Raw genomic sequence first — 22,861 nt, forward strand, 5'->3', positions numbered from 1 at the left:
TAAAGAAATCAAGCATTGAATACAAAGCTTCCAATATCATGATTGTTTCCCTTTTCACAATCTTCTCTCCATGATCCCAGATATGAAATGTAATTAAATTATAAGCAGCCTAAGCCCATGGTTTAAAAGCTCAGCAATAACAGAAAAAAAAATGCAGCAAAGTATAATAACACCAGATAAATTTCAACCAGCTTCTATGTAAAGCAGAAATGATTAATTACATAAATAGAACTGAACCACAAAATACAGAAGTTGGAAACAATACCTGGAAAAGAATGATTAAAATCACAATAACGACTCCAAAGGTCATTGCACTGCCATAGTAAAACGGCACGGACTTACTCACAACAGGTGCCAGCATTAACATCACCAGACCCAACCCCAAAAAAACCAAACGATATGGTAAAAATTCTGCAAACAATCAATGACATATTGTGCATCCAGCAAAATTACCAATTGTCAGATTATGCATCAATCTAATAATTTTTAGAAAATTACAATGTTTTATCAATGCTTTAAGCGATAAGTTCCACAGCAGAGACCATCACAAATCAACCACTAACCTTCTTCAACTGAAATTGTGAGAGAATCAAACAACGTGCCCGGCATTCTAATATCAATAAATTTTGTTTCAAAAGGTGACATGAGAGCAGTCCATGAACCCTTCTCAACTGCTTTCCACTCATTTTGCAGACATTGTCCCAATCCCAGTGATGCATTCCTGCAGACAAAGCCAAAACCATGTGAGACATATAAATAAATGCATTCATTTCATATCAACCTTTAAAGTTGACAACAAACATGACAACTGCCATTTCAAAAGTAAGGCTGCTAAAAAAACTAAAAGGCTGTCTGGTCTAGATGATATTCCATACTTCATTTACCCTTCTCAATCAACCATATAAATAGCAGATTAAGTACCATGTATATACTTCCAATTCTCAACTTTAACACCAATTAACCAACCTACCGTAAAGCATACAGGATAAATCATGGAAGACAATAATCAGAATTGACTAGACAACTGAAGAGTGAACCCCTCAACTTTCAGCTATCTAAGAATCTTCTATCGTCCTCAGGTTTTCCCCATGATATTATTTTGATAAAAGGAATTTAGTCAGCTCATGGGAACTCAATCAGACTGCATTCAATGGACAAATGGCCAAGAAAGAGATGGTGTTGAGTCTATCACTCGAAGTTCAATATCATTTCGAACTTAAATTCTAAGTTCGATATTTTAATTTCGTTTTTTGATTTTGCATTTCATGGGCTCCAAAGTATGAATTATAGACAATTAAATCAGTTGTTAGATCCAATTGGTACTCTAATCGTTCCGACCCATATTTTTGGCTATAATAAGTGATGGTAATATAATATTTTTTCTAATATTTGATTGAGCCATTAATAATAAACCTCTGAAATAGTGCAATTCTGGCCACGTTAAACATAAGGACTCAGCAATTGTCTGCTGGGATAATGGATCTTCGACTCTCTGGATTTTTTCCCTAACTTATTCGTCGATTTGTTCCTTATCCACTCTACCAGAATCGGACGTGTCATAATAATCTTTAGGATAAGCGGGTATTTCTTTTCTTTTCAAAAAGAAAAGGAAATGTACATTCGGTTGTATCCTCTTCCATATCATAATTTTCCGTCTTTTAGCACGTATGGATCAGCTTTCACTGGCATGTCAACTACAGCATTATTTTGGTGCTGAACAAGCCTCATGTATCATTCCAGCCAATTCTAATGTATTTGAAGAATGCTCCATTGTAAAGAAGTGTGACAACCAATATGTCATACCAATTAAATAGCCAAAATACTTGGAAAAAATTTTAAAGAAAACAAAAAAAAACATTTAGGATTGAATAAAAATGTATGAGAAATGATATGATGATAGTACAATGAGGGTCCTGTTACCACACAATCTAGCAGGCCCTAAGGAAAGGAAACCTATAGGACAAAGAGCTAGACCAAGTGATAACAATGGGACAATGGCCCACTATCACCACAGCCAGTGGGCCCTACTTTTCATGGACTTTCACAGATGGGAGGAGTCCTGGTAAGATAGATAATTGCCTTTTGATAGATGTTCAAGGGTTAATGGTACTAGGTGATGAGTTAGGACATCACAAGGGAAGCTCTATGTGATAGTATGGCACTTCAAAGATGCTTCTGCTCCCTTTAAGAGACCTAGAAAAAATTTGCACAAGATCTAGGGTTTTGTGAATTATCGTGGTTAAAGGTACTCCCAAGATCGGGGCAAGGAGAAGAAAGGGCTTCTTGTGATTTATTCCAAGGAATACTAAGCTCATACAACCCTCAAATAAGTCCCCAGTTCAAATGAATGTGAGCTGATAGTCCACAGTACATTTACCCTTCTCAATCAGCCATATAAATAGCAAATTAAGTATCAATGCATATACTCATAATTCTCAACTTTAACACCAATTAACCAACCTATCATAAAGCATACAGGATAAATCATGCCAGACAATAATCAGAATTGACTCGACAACCGAAGAGTGAACCCCTCAACTTTCAGCTATCTAAGAATCTTCTATCGTCCTCAGGTTTTCCCCATAAAATTATTTTGATAAAAGGAATTTGGTCAGCTCATGGGAACTCAACCAGACTGCATTCAAAGGACAAACTGCCAAGAACAACATGGTATCGAGTCTACCACAGCTTTCATTAGCATGTCAACTACAGCATTACCTTGGTGCTAAACAAACCTCTTACATCTTTCCTGCCATTTCTAATGTATTTGAAGAATGCTCCATTGTAAGGCAATGTGACAACCAATATGTCATGCCAATTAAATATGTCATACAAAACAAAAAAACATTTAAGATTGAATAAAAAGATACGAGAAACAATATGATGATAGTACAGTATGGGTCCTGTTACTACACAATCTAGCAGGCACTAAGGAAGCGAAACCTATAGGACAAAGAGCTAGACCAAGTGATAAAAATGGGACAATGGCCCACTGTCACCATAGCCAATGTCCCCTGCTCTTTATTGACTTTCATCGATGGGAGGAGTCCCAGTAGGATAGATAATCACCTTTGAAAGATGTTCTAGAGTTAATGTTGCTAGGTGATGAGGTAGGACCTGTTCTTGCCCAAAGTGTACACCTAAGGCGCAACGCTCAGAGTAGGGGTTGTCACCTACTCCCTATTGTTAAATTGGCAACTAGGGCCAAACTTCATGTGGGTCATCTTATTCATGGCTAATAATATGTTTATTAGATTCCTCTCGTCGATAGGTGTAGGATTGATCTAAAGATCATCCGATTCCGATAAGTATTTATGGATATAAGGATTTATTTTGATTATGGAATTATTATCAAGCCGACCTAGCTGACTTACAACTCATGTAGGCTCAGAGCCCAACAGTCGCATTTATTCAAACAACAACAGTTGTGTATAAATACAGGAGGACTTTTCCTCATTTACTCTCGCCAATCTCCTCACATCTCTCTCTCTCTCCTGCGCAGAAAAGAGGCTCTTCTCTACTGCGCAGAAAAGAAACCTTTCTCACACATGTGGAGGAGCAGTTGCAGATTTTAGGGCAGCAACTGCAAAAGTGAAGTTTGACCTGCGTGGACTAGAAGATCTCCTCATCAAAACTGCGTTGTAGGTCCATCTGGACCTCCTCTGAAGGCCGTACATTTTGGTGGTGGAATCAAGCCAATCTGACGGTTGATTTGTGAGATCAATGTTGCGGGGGAGCGCCCCCCCCGATCCTGCTCCCAATCCGCGCTCCGGGCAGGAGCGACTCGGGAGCGGGTCGAGAGTGATTTCGGGAGCGCGCTCCCGACCCGCTCCCGAGTCGCTCCCGCCCTACACGCGGATTGGGAGCGGGATTGAGGGGGAGGGGCGCTAAAAAAAATTTCGCTCCCTGCCTTTTCGGGAGCGTTTTGCCTTTTTTGCAATTTTTTTTTGTAGTAATGTTCGAAATGCAATATATTTTGAAAGAAACAAATAATTATTGAGTGGGGCAGCTTAATGATCAAGTCTATGGCCCTAGTATTGATATGTTATTCATGGTAATGTTAAATTCTTAAAAGTAAAAGGATGAAAATGAAGATTAAGGAGAATGTTACCATGAAATGACTCTGGATGTTTAAGAGTGGTCCCGGCCTCATTGGATTTCATGTGGAGAAAGTAGAATTTTAGATTTCATTCAAAATCCAGAAGACTTATCAGTTTCTCAGGATTTCAGGATTGGGGGATTGCAATGTTTCCATTGAATTTTTTCATGTTTAGGGTATGGATCTCGTATTTAATCAAGAGCACCAATCCCTCTATGTACCTTGATGTTAGTGACATTGGTTGTCAAACTCCTCTATCATGACCCTCCTAAAAATGTACGCATCACTCAAACAAAATCTTGACTTGACATGCTATGCTTTTTCTATCTTATGTTAATGCTTAGAGGGTGGTATTCATGACAAATATCCCTATACAGATACAGAGGTAATGACAAAGATACCTCTTGATATTAATGCTTAGAGGATGATATTAATGACAAAGATCCTGATTTTCCAACAAGACTAAAAAATTAGACATTTCTCGTGGTGACAAGAGGCCCAACCATAAGAAATAGATAATAGATTTACTTCTCTTTTCTAGTTTCTAGTAGTTTTTATAACTATTGACTCTTTCATATTTATTATGATATTTTTTTAAACAATATATGACAATTTAAGTTTGAAGTTGGCAATTATAACTCATTAGTAATGAATTATGAATATGATGCTTCATGAAAGTTGAAAGTTGTTTCATTTCATTTCATTTTATAACATTTCATTTCATGTTAGATATTATTTGTTGTACTGGTTACACTTAGCTTACAAGTACAACTTTGGTGATAAATGTTATATATTGAATTTTGAAAGCTTGAAACTTTAAGATTGATGAATCATGAGACTCAATATGTTGTATGTTACTATGTTACTAACTTGTGGACGTGGTTGATGAAGATTATAACTTCTAGATGATTGTTGTTATATGGTTCAATCTATGTTTTTTTATGTTTTTTATATCTAATTCATTATTCTACATGTTTTTGTTGACATATATGTATCAAAATATAAAAAATATAAAAAAAACATATATATTATATAAAAAACGCTCCAGGATTCGCTCCCTAACCGGGAGCTTCTGAAAATGTCACTCCTGCTCCCGTTTTCGCTCCCGCTCCCCGCTTTACCTCCCACTCCCAAGTAACACTGTGTGAGATATTGTCTGCCCTAGTTTGGGACTGGTCTAGGGTTTGTTGCTGCAAATGTAAATCTGATTTATGTACTATTTCTCTCTGCTAGATTATTGAAGATAAAGGAAGATTTGATCAAAGGGTTTACCCAATATTTATATTGGGGTTTATCCCTGGCTAGCCGCCAAATCTTGTGTCTCTTGTCTTGGCTTGTTTTCTGTCGATCGTTTAATGTTCTATCTGCGCTTTACTTTATGCATATGTGATTGCTAATCCGTGGATAATAATAATAAAAGAAGTAAACTGCTATAAGCATAGAACATACCATAACTTAACATGGTATCAGAGCTGAGGTGAAGACAAAGCCCGAGCAAGACCAAGAGCAATCACCGAAGAATAGATTGGCAAGGCTATCCTAAAAGAACTATGGGGTCCTCATCACTCTTTCCTGCTGAGGACAAGCTCCGTGAAAAAGCTGACTATCACGGATGGAAGATGCTTATCGATCTAACCCTTGAGGATCAAGGAGTGTTGGATAATGTGAGAGGCAATATTGTTGAGCCTCCATCAAATGCACCTGTTGCTGCCAGGAACAAACAGAAGAACGGAGAAGTTAAAGCAAAGAATATCATCTGAGATTCTATTGACAGGCGCTTGGTGGCCTACACCTAAGATCTGAACACCTCCAAGGAAATATACGATAGACTGGTGAGTTTATTTAAAGTTAATGTTGCAAATCAAGTTTTGTTTCTTAGAAATAAGCTGAAGGAAATTCATAAGGGTAAAGATGAGAGCATGCAAGCATATTTCTTAAGAATCACCAAGATCAGGGACGATCTACTATCTATTCGGGAGACTATTACTGATAGGGAAATGACACTCATGACTCTTGGAGGATTACCATCCGAATGGTATGTGTTCTGGACTACTCTTCTGAACAATAATGTAATTCCTGGTTTCAAGGAATTAATGGCTAGATGCATTCAAGAAGAAACAAGGGTTGAAGAGCAAGAAATGCCCATGCCTAAAGGTCCTCCTGCTGCTTTTTCTTCTCATACTAAGAAAAGAAAGAATTCCAGGTCTAAATCAAAAAGAAAGGCTGGACCTAAGGGTGGAAGAAAAGGACGATGTTATATTTGCAATAAAGCAGATCACTATGCAAGGGAGTGCTCTGATAGAAAGGACTCACACAATGATGATGATCAAAATCCCTCTCATAGCAATCGAAGGTATGGAAAATCTAATGGCAGAGGCAAAAGGAGCACTGGAAATCAAGGAAGAGGACAATCATTCAAGAAGGCAAGAAATTCTAGGTATGAATCCAACCTTGTTGAAAATAAGCAAGATGAATATTATCTACCAGTTGCCCTATCTACCTCTGCTCCTTCGGACTCAATGGGAATTTGACTCATTGATAGTGGTGCCTCAAGGCACTTCACTGGTTACGAAGAAGTTCTCCATAATATGATAGAGAAAGAAACTAACCTGGAAAGTATTCTCAGAGATAATATGAAATATCCCGTGAAAGGTGTAGGCAATGTCTCTCTTAAATTGAATCAAGGTAATACAATCCACCTACAGGATGTATTATATGTACCTGATCTCAAAAGGAACCTGGTTTCCATTTCGGCAATGGAAGACAAATGCTACAAGGTAACCTTCAGCGATGGCAAGGTATGTATATGGGGCAATAATGTTAAAGATGCCTTCACTCTTGGGTTTCGAGTTGATTCATTATATCAAGATGGAGGAAGTCCGCTAGGTGTCATGTCTTGTGACACATCTCAAGCCTTGATCGAGAATCAAACCGAAAAGAAGATCAAGATCGTAAGGACTGATAATGGCATTGAATATGAATCTAACGAGTTTCATGACTTTTGTAAAGAGGGACTACTACACCATATACTCCTGAACAGAATGGTGTGGCGGAAAGGAAGAATCATATGATTGTGGAAGTTGTTCATGCTATGCTTCATGATCAAAAGACTTCCGAAGTTTCTATGGGCTGAAGCTGCTAACACCGCCACAGATAAGATAATGCCCGATGTGGAAGAACCCATGGATCCTATTCCACCTGAGCCTTCCTCTTCCAGGAAGAGGCCTTCATGGCTTAGGGGGCTACTTGATGACGCTGAAGGACATGCTGCACCGCGAGGAACCTTCCGTGAAAGTAAGAAGCCGAACAGGTGTCAGAGATACTTGACCATCATGAGCACAATCACACAGGAGGAGCCTTCATCATTCTCAGATGTCGTCAAGCATCAAGTAAGGAAGGATGCTATGAACCTACATCAGATGGATGCCAAGACCGCGTTCTTGTATGGTTCGTTAAAAGAAGAGGTCTATGTGGAGCAACCCGAAGGATTTGAGATTTATGATCAAAAATCTCATGTATGCAAATTGAAGAAGGCCCTCTATGGGCTGAAGCAAGCACCCTAAGCATTATATGAGAGGATCGATAGCTACTTGATGAAGTTGGGATTCACTAGGAGTGAAGTCGATCCTAAACTTTACTTTAAGGTTGAAGATGACAGACCTCTCATACTGGTGTTGTATGTTGACAACCTCTTCCTAATAGGTGCAGACCCTCTCATTCACAAATGTAAGAGGGAGTTGGCTTCTGAAGTCAAAATAAAGGACCAAGGACTTGAAGTGTGGCAGAAGCAAAGGGAAATTTTCCTATCTCAAGGAAAATATGTGGTGAAGGTATTGGAAAGATTCGGTATGGTGGACTACAAGCCTATGACTACATCGAGGATCTTAACTTTCAGAAGTTATATGGTAGTGATGTCGGACCAAATTTGGGAAGTGCCTTTGAGTTTTATAAACTCATTCGCGTTGATGTTCTTGGTGAACTCCCCTCCAAAAATATGTTTTGCAATCAACACATTGAGTCAACATATGGTTGAACCTCACCACATACATTGGATTGATGCCAAGAATCTGTTGAGATATCTTCGTGGCACAATCACTTTTGGGTTAAGATACACTTCCAGAGACGTGAGACTACTTGGATATACTGATGCTGATTGGGCAGGCAGTGTGGTGGACCGTAAGAGCACTTCCGGGTGTTGTTTCACCTTGGGATCTGCTTCGATATCCTGTATGAGCAGGAAGCAGAAGTCGGTGGCTTTGAGCACCGCTGAGGTAGAGTATATTGCTACTAGCATGGCCTCCTGTGAGGTAATCTGGTTGAGGAAGCTCTTCAGTGAGCTGTTTGGAATTACATTGGATACCACCGTGATCCTATGTGACAACCAGAGTGGGATTCGTTTGTCAGAGAATCCCGTATTTCATGATTGCTCCAAGCATATCGATATCAGGTACCACTGTATCCGATATGGTGCAGCGGGGAGCTATAAGGCTCTAGCATATCGGTACAGAGGAACAAGTCGCCGAAATTCTGACAAAGCCCCTAGGGAAAGTCAAATTCCTGACTTTCCGAGAACAACTTGGTGTTGTTTAAAGACCCTCTGATGAGGGTCTTGTATGATGTATTGAGCTCTGGGAGCTCCGGGGGGTGTGGGGTACTTCTTGGAGCGACATATGACGAATAGGGTAAAAGAATCAAAACTTTCCCTGTGACACCCCATGGCGACTATGTAGCAGGATGATTAGTTCTCCTGTGAGGTCTGGATGATGTGTTCTCCATGACGACTATATAGCAGGATGATTGGTTCTACTATGAGGCCTGGATGATGTGTTCTCCATGGCAACAAGATGAATCGCTCTCTTGTGGGACAGGATGATTCGCTCTCCTGTGGACAGGATTGATTAGTTCTCCTGACAGGATTGATTAGTTCTCCTGTGAGGCCTGGATGATGTGTTCTCCATGGCAACAAGATGATTCGCTCTCTTGTGGGACAGGATGATTCGCTCTCCTGTGGACAGGATTGATTAGTTCTCCTGTCGAGGCATCCTACCCATGTAGTCTGGGACTCATGGGAAGTACCTCTCATCTGATCAATGAGCAGGGAAATGAAGATAGGGACCATAGTAGTACCGATGGACGCATCATTGTATCTACCGTACTCCCTATGCTAGGATGATCTCCATTGATCTGGGATCAATGATACTGGTCTGGGACCAGTGGTAGGAGTTGTACATACTATGACGCTGACTTCGGGTCGACTGAGACTGGTCTGGGACCAGTGGTACATACGATGACACTGACTTCGAGTCGATTGAGACTGGTCTGGGACCAGCGGTACGCACTCTGAGACTGACTTTGAGTCGGTGGAGGATCATATTGGTCTGGGACCAATGATAAGAGTTGTAACCACTATGACGCTGACTTCGGGTTGGTTGACACTGGTCGGGGACCAGTTGTACATACTCTGAGACTGACTTGGAGTCAGTATGATACATCCTCAATCATTTCTTCCACAGGGCAGAACAGAACAGAACAAGAGCAGGCAGAATAGAGCAGGGGTCAAGCTGTACAGGGTAGTGCATTTGATGGACGAATAGTAGCGACCAGTGAACAGATTGTAGATGGAGTTCTCCCTAGTTGAGAGGAAGTGTTAAATTGGAAACTAGGGCCAAACTCCATGTGGGTCATCTTATTCATGGCTGATAATATGTTTATTAGATTCCTCTCGTCGAGAGGTGTAGGATTGATCTAAAGATCATCTGATTCCGATAAGTATTTATGGAGATATGAATTTATTTTGATTATGGAATTATTATCAAGCCAACCTAGCTGACCTACAACTCATGTAGGCTCAGAAGCCCACCAGTCGCATCTATTCAAACACCAACAGTTGTGTGTAAATACAGGAGGATTTTTCCTCATTTGCACTCACTCATCTCCTCACATCTCTCTCTCTCTCCTCCGCAAAAAAGAGGCTCTTCTCTACTGCACAGAAAAGAGACCTTTCTCACACATGTGGAGGAGCAGTTGTAGATTTTAGGGCAGCAACTGCAGAAGTGAAGTTTGACCTGCGTAGACTAGAAGATCTCCTCATCACAACTGTGTTGTAGGTCCATCTGGAACTCCTCTGAAGGCTGCAACCTTTGGTGGTGGAATCAAGCCGATCCGACGGTCGGTTTGCGAGATATCCATTGCCCTAGTTTGAAGGACGCTGCCGAAACTGAAGCTGCAACTACAGATCCAAACTTTGACCAGCGTGGACCATCAAACCTCCTCTTCTGAACTGTGTTGTAGGTTCATCTGGACCTCCTCTGAAGGCCGTACATTTTGGTGGTGGATTCGAGCCGATCTGACGGTTGATTTGTGAGATATTGTCTGCCCTACTTTGGCATTGATCTAGGGTTTGCTGCTGCAAATGTAAATCTGATTTGTGTACTATTTCTCTCTGCTGGATTATTGAAGATAAAGGAAGATTTGGCCAGAGGGTTTACCCAATATTTATATTGGGGTTTATCCCTGGCTAGCCGCCAAATCTTGTGTCTCTTGTCTTGGCTTGTCTTCTGTCGATCGTTTAATGTTCTATCTGCACTTTACTTTATGCATATGTGATTGCTAATCTGTGGATAATAATAATAAAAGAAGTAAACTGTTATAAGCATAGAACATACCATAACTTAACACCTACTTAGTTCGTTTAAGCTCTCTCCTAGACAAGCTATGGTGGGTAGTACCTAAAGATGGAAGGAAAAGGAAAACTTGTTCGAACAACAAGTTCTAGGAGACTAAGGGCAAGGCAATTACATCTCTTGACAACTTGATTTAGGATTAGCAAGTGAGATTATTATTATGGAGCAATGAGAGATGTTAAAGGATAGATTCAATTAAGTCAATTTTATAATTAATAAGATTAACAGTGATGAGAGTCGAGACCAATGCCTTAATAACAATGCTCAAATATAAATAAAAGAACTTGCAAATAACAATACAATATCAAGTTGTAAGATAAGCAATGTTGCAAGGAAAGTGTTAGTACCCAAGAGATTATCAGCAGTTAGAGATATGAGCAATATCAGATAAGCTTGCAAGATAAATATAACTTGTACTTCATGTATACTAGAACTTGCAAGTATAAAATAAGTTCAAATTCCAAATACAGATAACCAATGATGAAATGAAGATGCAAGTTCTTGGTTACTTTTAATTATATGCCTGTCACCCACCACTTTGTGGGTAACACCCATAGGAGAAAAACAATTCCTAGATGGTCCTTAGCGAGCAGCCAACAGCCACTAGATAGCTCAATCTGCCATTTCGCCGCCACCTGAGCCAACCATGTGGTCCTTCATCCATCTGTTATGATCATACGTTTGAAGTTGGGCCTTCCAGCCCTGAAGGTATGACTTATCATTATGTAATTGGGTATTTTTGTTTAAATTTCATGGACACTTTTGAGCATGGATTGGTGGGGAGATTCGGCAGAAGGAGTGGGCTAGGTTTGTACTCTTGTCTCCTCTGCTTGATTGGATGGTTAGCCTTGTATCCTAGTCCCGTCGGATCTCCTTCACTGGCCATTAGCTTTAGGGTTGGCACTACATTGGAAATCTCGATGTTTGTTGCATGGTCCCACTTCCTGACACCATATACATCACTCCCCTCCGCTCATTTTAACCCCATTCATCTCTTTTCCCATCTGGGTCCACATGTGTCCATTGCGTCCACATAACATTAGCCTTACCCTCCCTATTAATTTTTCTTAGGGCTATATTATTCTTTGCTTAGATAATTGCATTTCTTCATTAACACATTAAGTTCACCCCATATCATCATTACATTATTCAGATTTACATCATTATTCATCAGCATATGCAACTATGTAGAAAGAACAACATCATTATCATCAATGCAGCGGAACATAAAGGAACAATAGAAGAAAATCATGCACACATAGAGACACCAGGATTGGTCCAAGACCAGGGCAAAAACCCACTATGGGGAAAACCCTTGCAAATTCTTCTTCTTCTTAGATTGTCATCAAATGATTCAGTAAAAGATAGTACAATGATCCATATCTTTGTCTATGCAACTAACCAGTAAAACGACTATCATATCCATGGGATGAACCTAATCATGCTTATACTCAAAACCCTGATTCTAAGGACTGTAATGTTCTGTCACTGTCTGTAGTCAACTGTTGAAAATTGTTGTCACTAAGCAGAGTCTTCGGAATACTGAAATTTCATCTTTTAGTCTTGCTCGCACGGAGAAGGAGCTGTGTGAGCGATTATGTCAGTCTTGGACGCTCCTTGGTGAACTGTATGTGTGCGTCTAGGGACAAATACACTCAGATGTTCCTAAAATCCCCAGTCGCGCCCTTCAAGCTATTGTGTGAGCGACTGATGCTGCCCAGACTCACCCTTGACCACTTTGTGCGCGTGTCTGGGGACCAAACTACTCGATCTGCTTCAAAAACCCTAGACGCTCCCTAGAAGCTACTATGTGAGCGTCTGAGACTGCCCAGACACACCATTGACTACTTTGTGCGTGCATCTGAGGACCAAACTACCTGATCTGCTTCAGAAACCCTAGACACTCCCTCCAGGCTACTCTGCGAGCATCTGAGACTTCCCAGTTGCACCCTGTTACCCACCATTTTATGGGTAATATCCCTAGGAGGAAAAAATTCTCCAAGATGGTCCTCAACCGATAGCTAATAGCCCTTTGCAGCCATTAGCTAGCTCAATGTGCCATTTTCTCTGCCACCCAAACTAGCCATGTGGTCCCTCGCCGACCTGCCATGATCTTATGCTTGAAGGTGGGCCTCCCAAATCTAAAGGTATGCCTTGTCATTTTGAAATCAATACTTTGCTTATCATGGACACTTCTAGGTATGGATTAATGAGGGGATTCGGCGAAAAGAATGGGCTAGGTCTATGCTTCTGTCCCCTAGACCCCTTGGAGGCATTAACCTTGGATTCTAGTCCTATGGGATCTCTTTTACTGACCATTTGGTTCCAAGGATAGTATTTCACGGGAAACCCCGATTTTGGTTACGTGATCCCGCGCCCTTATCCACTCATATTACCCTCTTTCCATACATCATTACCCCATCCATCATTTCTTCCCCTGGGTCCACATTCCTCTATCAGGTCCACATAAGGTCAACTCACCCCTTCCCCTTGCCCACAACTTAGGTCATGGCTTGGAATGAAGCCTAGAGGTTAATGCAGCTAAAAACAAAGTTAAACCCATATATGGCAACATTCAAAAAATAAGTATCACAAAATGCACGATATGGCCAGGACAAAATATTTAGCAAGTGGGCAAAAGTCAATACATGAGCTCTACCCCATCATCATGGCCATCACCCTGGTTCCATCAGGTTCTATGAGCCTTCTTCATCATATAGGAACCCATGATTGTCCCAACCCTTGGTGGGCAATGAACTGCCCCACCTTAAGGCTTAAAGGGGGGAATTCACTGCTATATATTATACATCATGCTCTAACCCCTTGAGCCCTGAGCAATTAATCAAAGAAAATCATAAAAAGGCAAAAGGCATATAAAGAAGGGTGGAAAAATCAAGGTCAGGGCACCTCCCTCATGTACCATGATTGATCCTTCCTACACCTTGTAAATCCAAGTGTGGGCTTCCCTCTTATTAGCTACCCTTGTGCCCCAGCATGTGACCCAAGGGTGCCCCTTCTCATTCCCTACCTCATTCACCTATCTTCCATATGCCACCATCTTTTGACGGATGTACCTTGAATATATTATCCCTTCTAGAAGCAGAAACCACCTAATAAGGTACTTGGTTAACCCCATTAGGAGTTTAGGAGACATTGGCACATACCCAAGCCCAATATGGAAGGGTAGGCCACTATGAAGTCCCCACTTGTGGTCCATGATTAGGTAAGCTCATTTGCTCGATTTCTCTAATGACTTGTTGTACTGGAAGCCTAAGCGACACATTGGATCTTATGCAACAGTGCAAATGGTTTCCATCTGGGGTTTGGTCTCCCTATACAGGGTCCTAATCCTCTAGAAGGCTACATTGGCACATATAGGGTGAGTATTGAGAGCCATGGGCCTCCACAGCAGCAGATTGCACTTCATGGATCCCCACAGCCATTCAGAGATTGCTCGTGGTTCACTTATTAGACGAGGAGGATGCACCTGATCCATCATGCCTAGTTGGCCCCAGATCTACACCATACACTTGGTAAATGATCCAGGACTTCTACGATGATGTGGCATCTCCTATATTATCGTCCTAGCCCTTGAGGGCAACCTACAGGCATTCTCAATTTGTTTGGAGACCCATGAGGACACTTATGTGCCCCCACAGTCATTTGGAGCACCACAAGTTATTACAAGGGGCCAACCCCTTGTCCGCTGCTTCGAGGGTTCTACTCTTCATTGTAGCACCCTATGGACCTCATTAGGCCTCTTAGAGGGCCCTATGACATGCTTTGATTATTATTTGACCACTTAACAGCCTTACTTTTTCATTTGTGAGCTAGTTTGGTGGGCTTGTCACCAAAAGGATGTATTATTAGCACATTATTTTATTTTTGGGGCTTATGTAGGCCAAGGAGGCTAATTCGAACTCCTTTGATGTGTATAAATACAAGTGAGGTGAGATCATTTCTCATCATCACTTTGGATTGGATCTCTCTCTTCTTTAGAGAATTTCGCAATTTCTGTTGGAGGATGAATTGAAGCATTTATGGATGAATTTTGATGTATGGTTATTGGTTTATCTTCCCTTGGAGCTTCAAAATTGTCATTTGTGAATGGTTGGATATACTCTACTACATTGTAAGAACGAAATTGTTGATGTTATTCTTGTTACTTTTTCATATATGCTGGATGGGATTTTTCGTTGTTTTAAGGTAATTGCTACATGCAAATTGTTGCTTAATATTGTGGGATTGTCTCTATCATAACGTTCTCTCCATGCATTGGCCCTTGTGGTATGAGTGAAATCTCCTAGAGGTACAATTTGACCTTGACAAGCCATTCCTCTTGTGCATTTGAACTTTGAAGTATAAAAGCAGCAGGATTGCTTTCACTTGACCTAGAGGGATTTGTGAAGCAATTTTGAGGCCTCCTTGACTGGAAACCAAGAAATATTACACATAATCAACATAGACTCCATTCTCCCAAGTACTAAGGCACTAATCTACCAAGGGTGGTCACCAAAACTCCTATTCTTTCACCTTCTCCCAAGTCTAGCCACATTGGGGTGCCTAGGGCATCATTTTCCCGGCAAGTTAGCCACTGAAAAAGTTTGATCTCCTAGGGTCTCCTGCACTGGCCTCTCTTCTAGCCCTCCTCCAGATTTGAAGACATTCCAACGGTGGAGTTGGGAGAAAAGCCAAGCCCTAGCTCCGGTACCAAAGCTTTCCCTACCATCATCAAGGCTAGCACTTCCTAGGGTCAAACAACATCACTGAGTCAAATACTTTCTTTGATCCTTCCCACCTTGTCTAGGATAAGAAAATCATTGATTATTTCATACTTTCCCCATACCCCACACCAGGTCCACTTGACCCCGTGTGGTCCAACTGCTTCAAGGGACTATTCTTCAAAAACCATTCGGGATACCAACTTTAACAAGGATTTAGGGTCTGGGAAACTCCTTTCAAAGCCTATTCTCATACACCTAACCCCCAAAATCGTCCTTTCCCTATAGGCACGCAGTACCTTGCTTAGAAAGCAAGCAAGCTTCATTCTTCAAAATCCTCTCGGAAAGCATCTAGGTCACTCATAGCCTCCCTCTAAATAAGGAGGCGGGATACACATGGGATTGAGATCCTCAGCGCCCTCCAAAGGATCTTTATTATTATATTACAAGAGAAGAAATCCTTTTAAAAAAAGGGAAAGGACTCTTGAACTTCAGGAGAATTATGAGATATCAAGTTAGATCTAAGGACTAAGAGAAAGAGAAACACTCCCTTTGAATAAGGAGGCAGGATACACATGGGATTGAGATCCCAAGCTCCCTCCAAAGGATCTTTATTGTTATATTACAAGACAAGAAATCCTTTTTAAAAAGGGAAAGGACTCTTGAACTCAAGGAGAATTACAATGATTGAAGAACTTCACAAAGCAGCCTCCTCAAGATACAACGATGAACCAAACCAACTATCAACTATGATTCGAAACACTTCAAACAAGCTAATCCAACCCTAAAATTATGATTTTGGAGCTCATTAGAGAACTCGAACTTGTTCCTTCCAAGCTATTGGAGATTTTTTGGACGCATTTCGATGTTTGGAAGTTATTTTGGATTTTCATTGGATCTATTTCTTTGGTGAATAGATGGATATACACGTTATCTAGTAAGTTCTTATTGTTGATCAATTTAATCTTGAAACTATCCAATGTATGGAATTGGTGCTTCTAGATTATGCTTATTTGTGCCCTAATAGTTGAAAATTAATTTTGGAAAGGTTATCTAGTTGAGAATTGCATCTATAATTCATTGTATAACATGTAATGAATGTTCCTAGTGGAGAAATCCTATAACTCTCCATCAAATTCCATTTTCCTTAGAAGTGGGTAAATGCTAGAAGTTGATACCTAGGGCATCAATTTTTAGCCTCCTTAGAAACGATTTATCTTATCTAAAGCCTCCTTGACTCCATATGCCCAAAGGACAAGGCACTAATCCAAGTCCTTGGTGATCACCCTTACTTTTCATCTATAAACTTTCTTCCTAAAAATTTTGGTCCTCTTAATGTAGCACGTCTAACTAGGGCTTAGAGCAAAATTCCTTGGGAGAGGTTTTGTTGGGACTTGAGAGCCTAAACATCAAGTGAAGGGTCTTGGCTACTTGACCTCAAAATTTGGTGGGCATCCACTTAAGTTTTCTCCATAAAATCTCTTGCCCTAGGTGTTGCCCTAAGAGGGAAACCCTAGTTATTCTTCCTCAACTTGGGGACTTTCTTGAAGGTTGTATGAGCTTAGTACTTGTTGAAGTATATCATAAGAAGCCTTTTCTCTTAATTGCCTTGACCTTGGGAACTCCTCGACCTAAGAAAAATCACAAAACACTAGGCCTTGTGCATTTTCTTTCTAGATCTCTTATAGAAAGTGTATTGCTTTTTGAAGCCTCGTACCCAAAATTTGAGTCTTTCTTAAGAAATTCTAGCCTATCACCTTATACCATAGCCTTAGAATATCTCGCATAAAGTGATCCTATCCTACCTGGACTCCTCCCAATGGTCAAATTCCGTAAAGAGCACAAAGTTTTTGTTGAGGTGGCATTGGGCCTCTACCCTATTATGAGCACTTAAGACTAGCTTCTTGTCTTGTAAGGTTTCCCTCTCCAAGGCCTACTAGATTGTGTGGTAACAGATCCTTCAAAGGATCCTTCTAACTGTCATAAGTTGATTCTCCTCCCTTCGCTGGGAAAGGAGTTTCTATTTCCTATTGATTTTGATCTCCTCTTTTGTGTTGGATCAAATCGAGGATTATAATCTAATCTAATAAAAGCATTGATTTTCTTGGGAGTTAGGGGATTTTTACCCCTAAGCATCCCTTGGTTGTGCTTGGGTGATTTGCATTTCCTTATCATCGATCAAATCTGGTTTACTTTCCTTTTTCATTTCGTGCAATCTAGGATAGCTTGAAATTTACCCATTTCATGCAACCAATCTTTCATTTTACTGTAGCAATCTAGAATAGTTCTAATTTCCTTTCATTAGTGATCTATTTTAGTTACTTTTCCTTTGCATTCAAGCAATTGTCTTTAAAGATTACATCTATTCTCAATTTCAATAGTTACATCTACTTTTCAAGAATTAATTTATCTCCAGCATGCTAGTTCAAGTAGCTTAAATTAAGGACTCTTCTTCCCCAAAGTCTTCTTATTCTAAGATTGGGACCCCAACAAAGAGAAGACCTGGGGAAGAAGTTGAATTGCAACTTGCTTCAAATTTTGCAAATCAATTCACTTAAACTCAAGCGATAACCTTAATCTAATCTAAAATAGACCAAGAGCACACTTCATTACATCTCTATTTAGCACTCTTGTACTTGGTCGTCTTTCATTGCCATATTCATTTTCAAGCAACATCTTACTTTCGAGCATTTACTTCTGCAAAGTTACTTATTTGGAACTGGTCATTACTCACATCATTTGCTTTCAAGTTTTCCATTCATATTTGGCATTGTTCATTACTCACATCATTTGCTTCCACGTTTTGCATTCGTATTTGGCACTGTTCATTACTCACATCATTTGATTCCAAGTTTTCCATTCATATCGTCATTGCTATATATGATCTCATACTCGTGGATGGTTGTTATGCTCATGAGTTGATTTACAGGCTTTGAGTGCTTTGGCTATTATTTGTATAATGGTCGATGAATGTATCTCAATCACTGTAATTAACTCCTAGAACTCGACTTGTTTAACATACATTAGTGAAGCCTTAGTTATCTAAATATGTTCCACCCCACTTGGCTTCGCTAGGAGTTAGCCTAAACGAAGGAGTAGAGATTTGAGTTATAAAAACTCAAGTTGAAATTTGCCCCCAAGATCACAACAAGTGGAGTTAAAGGTTTTCTCCACGATAATCCGAGGTGTCGATTCACGCGGAAAAGAATTTGGCGTCGTTGCAGGGCATAAATCTTTTTAAACCTAGAATACGATTTATTGTTTCTGAACTTTTCATGCTTTGTTTTATGCATGGTTGATAATTAGTGGTTGATTTGTATCCAAGTGGAGACACCACTCTCTCAAAATATTGCAAGGTATTCTACTAGAACAAACCCAAGAAATTTGGTTCATCGCATTCATGGACCTGAAAGGGATTATAGAAGGAGAATAAACAAACTCTCTTCTAGTACACTCCTTGCTAATCTTGGATAGGAAGCAATTTCTAATCTCCTCTCTCTTTGAAGTTGATAGTCGTCAAATAGAAGATATGCACTATGTGAAAATTTTCAATCTTATTGCAACAACTGTAACGAACAAAGTTCATCTACTCACAAGAATACTCTAATACCAAAGTAACAAACAAAGTTCATATTCGCAGCATTAATCTTCAGAACACTTCAAAGTCGTTAACATCCATTGTAGGATAGGTAACTATCTATTGAATATTATATAAAAATTTGATGTGAGATAATTACAATGAGCGTGAGGGTTTGCTTATACACCCTACGCAGGTACCTCTTTACCAACGGTTATGTCCTTAGGGGCATACCTTTTCATCATCTAGTTACTAATTAATCATTACTTAGTATTATTATAGTTTTACACTACTTGTATTATTTTATATATATTTTTATTCATAACATTGCCTTCCTCTTTAAAAAGCTTCATCCTCAAAGCTTAATGATGAAAGGGCATGATCTCTTTCCCTGTTTCGGATATCTTCTCGTCTTTAAACTTTCATCTTCATTGATTGTTGATTTCTGGTAGCATCGGATTTGCTCTAAGTCTCAAATTTTGTAGGGAGGCTTAGACATATGTATTGCACAATACCCAGAAATCGTTTTGGGAAATTCCACCCGGCGACAATTTTTTTAAAATAATTAATTATTTTTAATGGGACCCTAAGTCTAAACTTAGGAAATTAAAATTATTAATTGGTATTATTCTAAACTGTGGATGTAACTTCTAGAAGAAGACGAAGATCAAGTCAAAATGATCTGAGCCATTGATTAGAATATAATTTGGGTCGTTGTTCTCAACTGGAAGATTATAAGAACGACATCGAAGGGCATTTGGAAAGATACCAAAGGCAAATACTCAGTGACCTGAGTAAGTTCGATTTTCTGATTGGTCGAAGTTCAGCAAGAGTAAATCGAATCAGAGGGAAAGTTACCGATGAGATGGAGAGAGTGGGGTTATCAGCATCAGTCTGAAGGTTAGGAGCAGAGGACGTAGAGGAGAAGGAGGACAGCGCAGAGGCAATGTGACACTAGGATAGCATAGTTCTCACGCAGGGGCTGACGCAGTGAGACGCGTGCTGACGTAGTGAGACGCAGAGGAGGCACCAGATCCTCTCCTGGATCAGAAACTCATCGAAAAGATTCTGAAAACATTCTTACAGAGAATCCTCTTCTTTTTTGCTGGTTGTATATTGTACATGAGATTTTTGTTGAAGAATAATAAAGAAACCCACATCTGTTGCACTGATTTTCCCACATCGGGTTTTTCCAGGGACATTTGTCCAAAATTAACTGTGTCATTTATGTAATATCTTTTCTTGTTCAGTTTCTTGTTTCGGCATATTAATTTTAAATAGTGAATGTTGCAGTTGTATTTACTTTGATATTTACCGTAGAACAAATTAAATAACTTGTATGGTTTAAGTAGGAGAAGTAATATCAATCACTGCAGTAGGGATTCCGGGTTTAGGAATTTTCACATGGTATCAGAGCAACAGGTGAAGCAAGAAGAACAGAGCCAAAAGACCCAACGATGAAGGAAGAAGGGAATTTGAAATTCCTGCAAAGGCAGCAATTTGAATCCCCAAAGCGTTTACGCAGTTCAGGTCGGAGGGTTAGATTTTCGAGGGAAATCTCTTTCTAAACGAGTCGACAGAGAGGTAAGATTGCCAGATTGAGAATTGCCAACGGTAGAGGGAGCAACGCAGCAGAAGCTTCAGCAAAGAGGTCTTTCTAGTGGGACGCAGTTTTCTACAGGCAGTTTCTAGGGCAGGATAGCGTCAGAGATCATTAGAAAAATAGCACAAGGATGGAAACTCAAGGTGTCTCTGAATTATCATCCAAATTAGAAGAAGAATTCGCATGCTTAGCAAGTTCAGCGTCAGCAGATGTTTAGTACATTGATAGTGGGGCTTCAACCCATATGACAGGAGTGCGAGAATATTTCTCGAGCTATCAAGAAGAACAAATGGACTTCCAGATTACTATGGGAAACAGAACAAAGTGTACTCCAATAGGGAGAGGCACCATAGCATTTCATACGGAAGCAGGAACCAGCATCCGAGCTACCAATGTTTTGCATGTGCCCGGGTTAACAATCTCTGATTTTAGTGTCCCAGTTCCAGGACACGGGATACGATGTATACTTCATTGGAAACAAAGTATATGTCAAACATCCAAGATGGAAGAAGAAGAGACAAATTGGAGCTCGAAGCAATAGACTATATAGGTTGCAGCTCGAGTCGCCAATGGCATTGATAGGCAGCAGTCATAATGGTGAAAAGGAACTGAATGAATTATGGCACAGGCGAATGGGACACTTACACCATGGAGCACTAAGGATGCTCAGAGAGACTGTTACAGGAGTTCCAATCCTTAGTACTGAGCATGATGATTTATGCAGAGGATGCGTACTAGGGAAGTACGCTAAAGCAACATTTTCCAGAAGTAACAATAGAGTAGAATGTGTATTGGGATTGATACACTCAAATATCTATGGTCCAATGTCCGCAAGAGCTCTTGGTCGTGGCTAATACTTTGTCACCTTTATTCATCATCACTTTAGAAAAACCTGGATCTACTTCTTCAAGACCAAGGATGAGGTCTTTGATCGATTCAGAGTGTTTAAGCCTCTTGTTGAAAACATGACAGGGAAGAAGATAAAGGTATTGCGTTCAGATAATGGTGGAGAATATACGAACAAAGACTTCACATAGTTCTGCGCAAAGGGGGGCATCAAAAGAAAATGGACAGCTCCAAATAATCCAAAGCAAAATGGAGTAGCATAGCAGAAAAATAGAAATATTGTTGGGGTAACAAAAGCTATGATCAGGACTTGCCTAGATTCTTATGGGCAGAGGCTTGCAACACAATGGTATATATATCCAAAATAGAATCCCTCACAAAGCGTTGGGGAAGAGAACACCCGAAGGTGTCTTCGCTAGGAAGAAGCCGAAAGTAAGTCAACTCTGGATATTTCGAAGTGTAGCATATTGTCACATTCCAGATGAAAAGCGCAGTAAACTGAATCAGACTACAAAAAAGGAATACCTTATACTATATAGGATATAGCGAGACCTCAAAGGCATACAGAATCTACATTCATAGCAGCAAGAAGATTGTAGTGAAACGGGACGCGAACTTCATGGAGGATAGAGCTTTCAGGAAATCTCGAGAGATGCCAACAGAAGGTCAGTTAGTAGATGTTCCATTAGTCCAGTAGCAGCAGGGGCAGCAAGGACGACAGGCAGGATGATAAACACCTGGATCGAGTATAGTGACCATTACCAGCGTTTCCTCAAAAGAAGGAAATCCAGATAGTTCTCAGCAAATGGAACAACAGGACCAGGAGGAGGAGTTGATTGAGCCTCCCACCACCAGTGGTAGAACCAGCAAGGAAGTATGGCAGACGCTGAGGGACACAGAGGAGTTTGTTGGAGTTCCTAGAACCAAAAAGAGGCAGCATAGACAACCTGATAGATACTAGGTCTTGGTAGCACAAGTTGAAGAACCCTCTACCTCTCAGGAAATTGTTCAACACCATGTGTGGGTAGATGCCATGGTAGAAGAGTATAGTTCTATCATGACAAATGATGTCAGGGAAGTAGTACCTAGACCAGAGGATAGATGAGTTGTAGAATCAAGGTGGATCTACAAGATCAAGTATGTTGCAGATGGCCGTATAGAGAAGTACAAGGCTAGGTTCATGGCAAAAGGGTACGCATAGAAAGAAAGAATAGACTATGAAGAGACCTTCGCCCCAGTAGCCCAATATACCTCTATCAGATTCGTTATATCCCTAGTAGCTCAAATGGGATGGGAGATTCACCAGATGGATGTCAAGACACCATTTCTAAA

General features: G+C 40.3%; 1 protein-coding gene across 2 annotated transcripts in view; it reads right to left on the reverse strand.

Moving 5' to 3' along the window:
• The window catches only part of LOC149244504 (uncharacterized), a 297,889-nt gene that overhangs the window by 185,901 nt on the left and 89,127 nt on the right, over positions 1-22,861 (reverse strand). For both annotated transcript variants that reach the window (XM_089374882.1, XM_089374881.1), the window contains exons 3-4: positions 564-721; positions 266-411 (exon numbers count right to left, since the gene is read on the reverse strand). In XM_089374882.1, the coding sequence (XP_089231008.1) occupies positions 266-411; positions 564-721 (304 nt within the window). The remainder of the gene's footprint in view (positions 1-265; positions 412-563; positions 722-22,861) is intronic.

This window comes from Pinus tabuliformis, chromosome 8 (genome assembly GCF_031772625.1).
Source record: "Pinus tabuliformis cultivar Carrire ecotype Pingquan chromosome 8, CPIR1, whole genome shotgun sequence".
NCBI classification, from domain to species: domain Eukaryota; kingdom Viridiplantae; phylum Streptophyta; class Pinopsida; order Pinales; family Pinaceae; genus Pinus; species Pinus tabuliformis.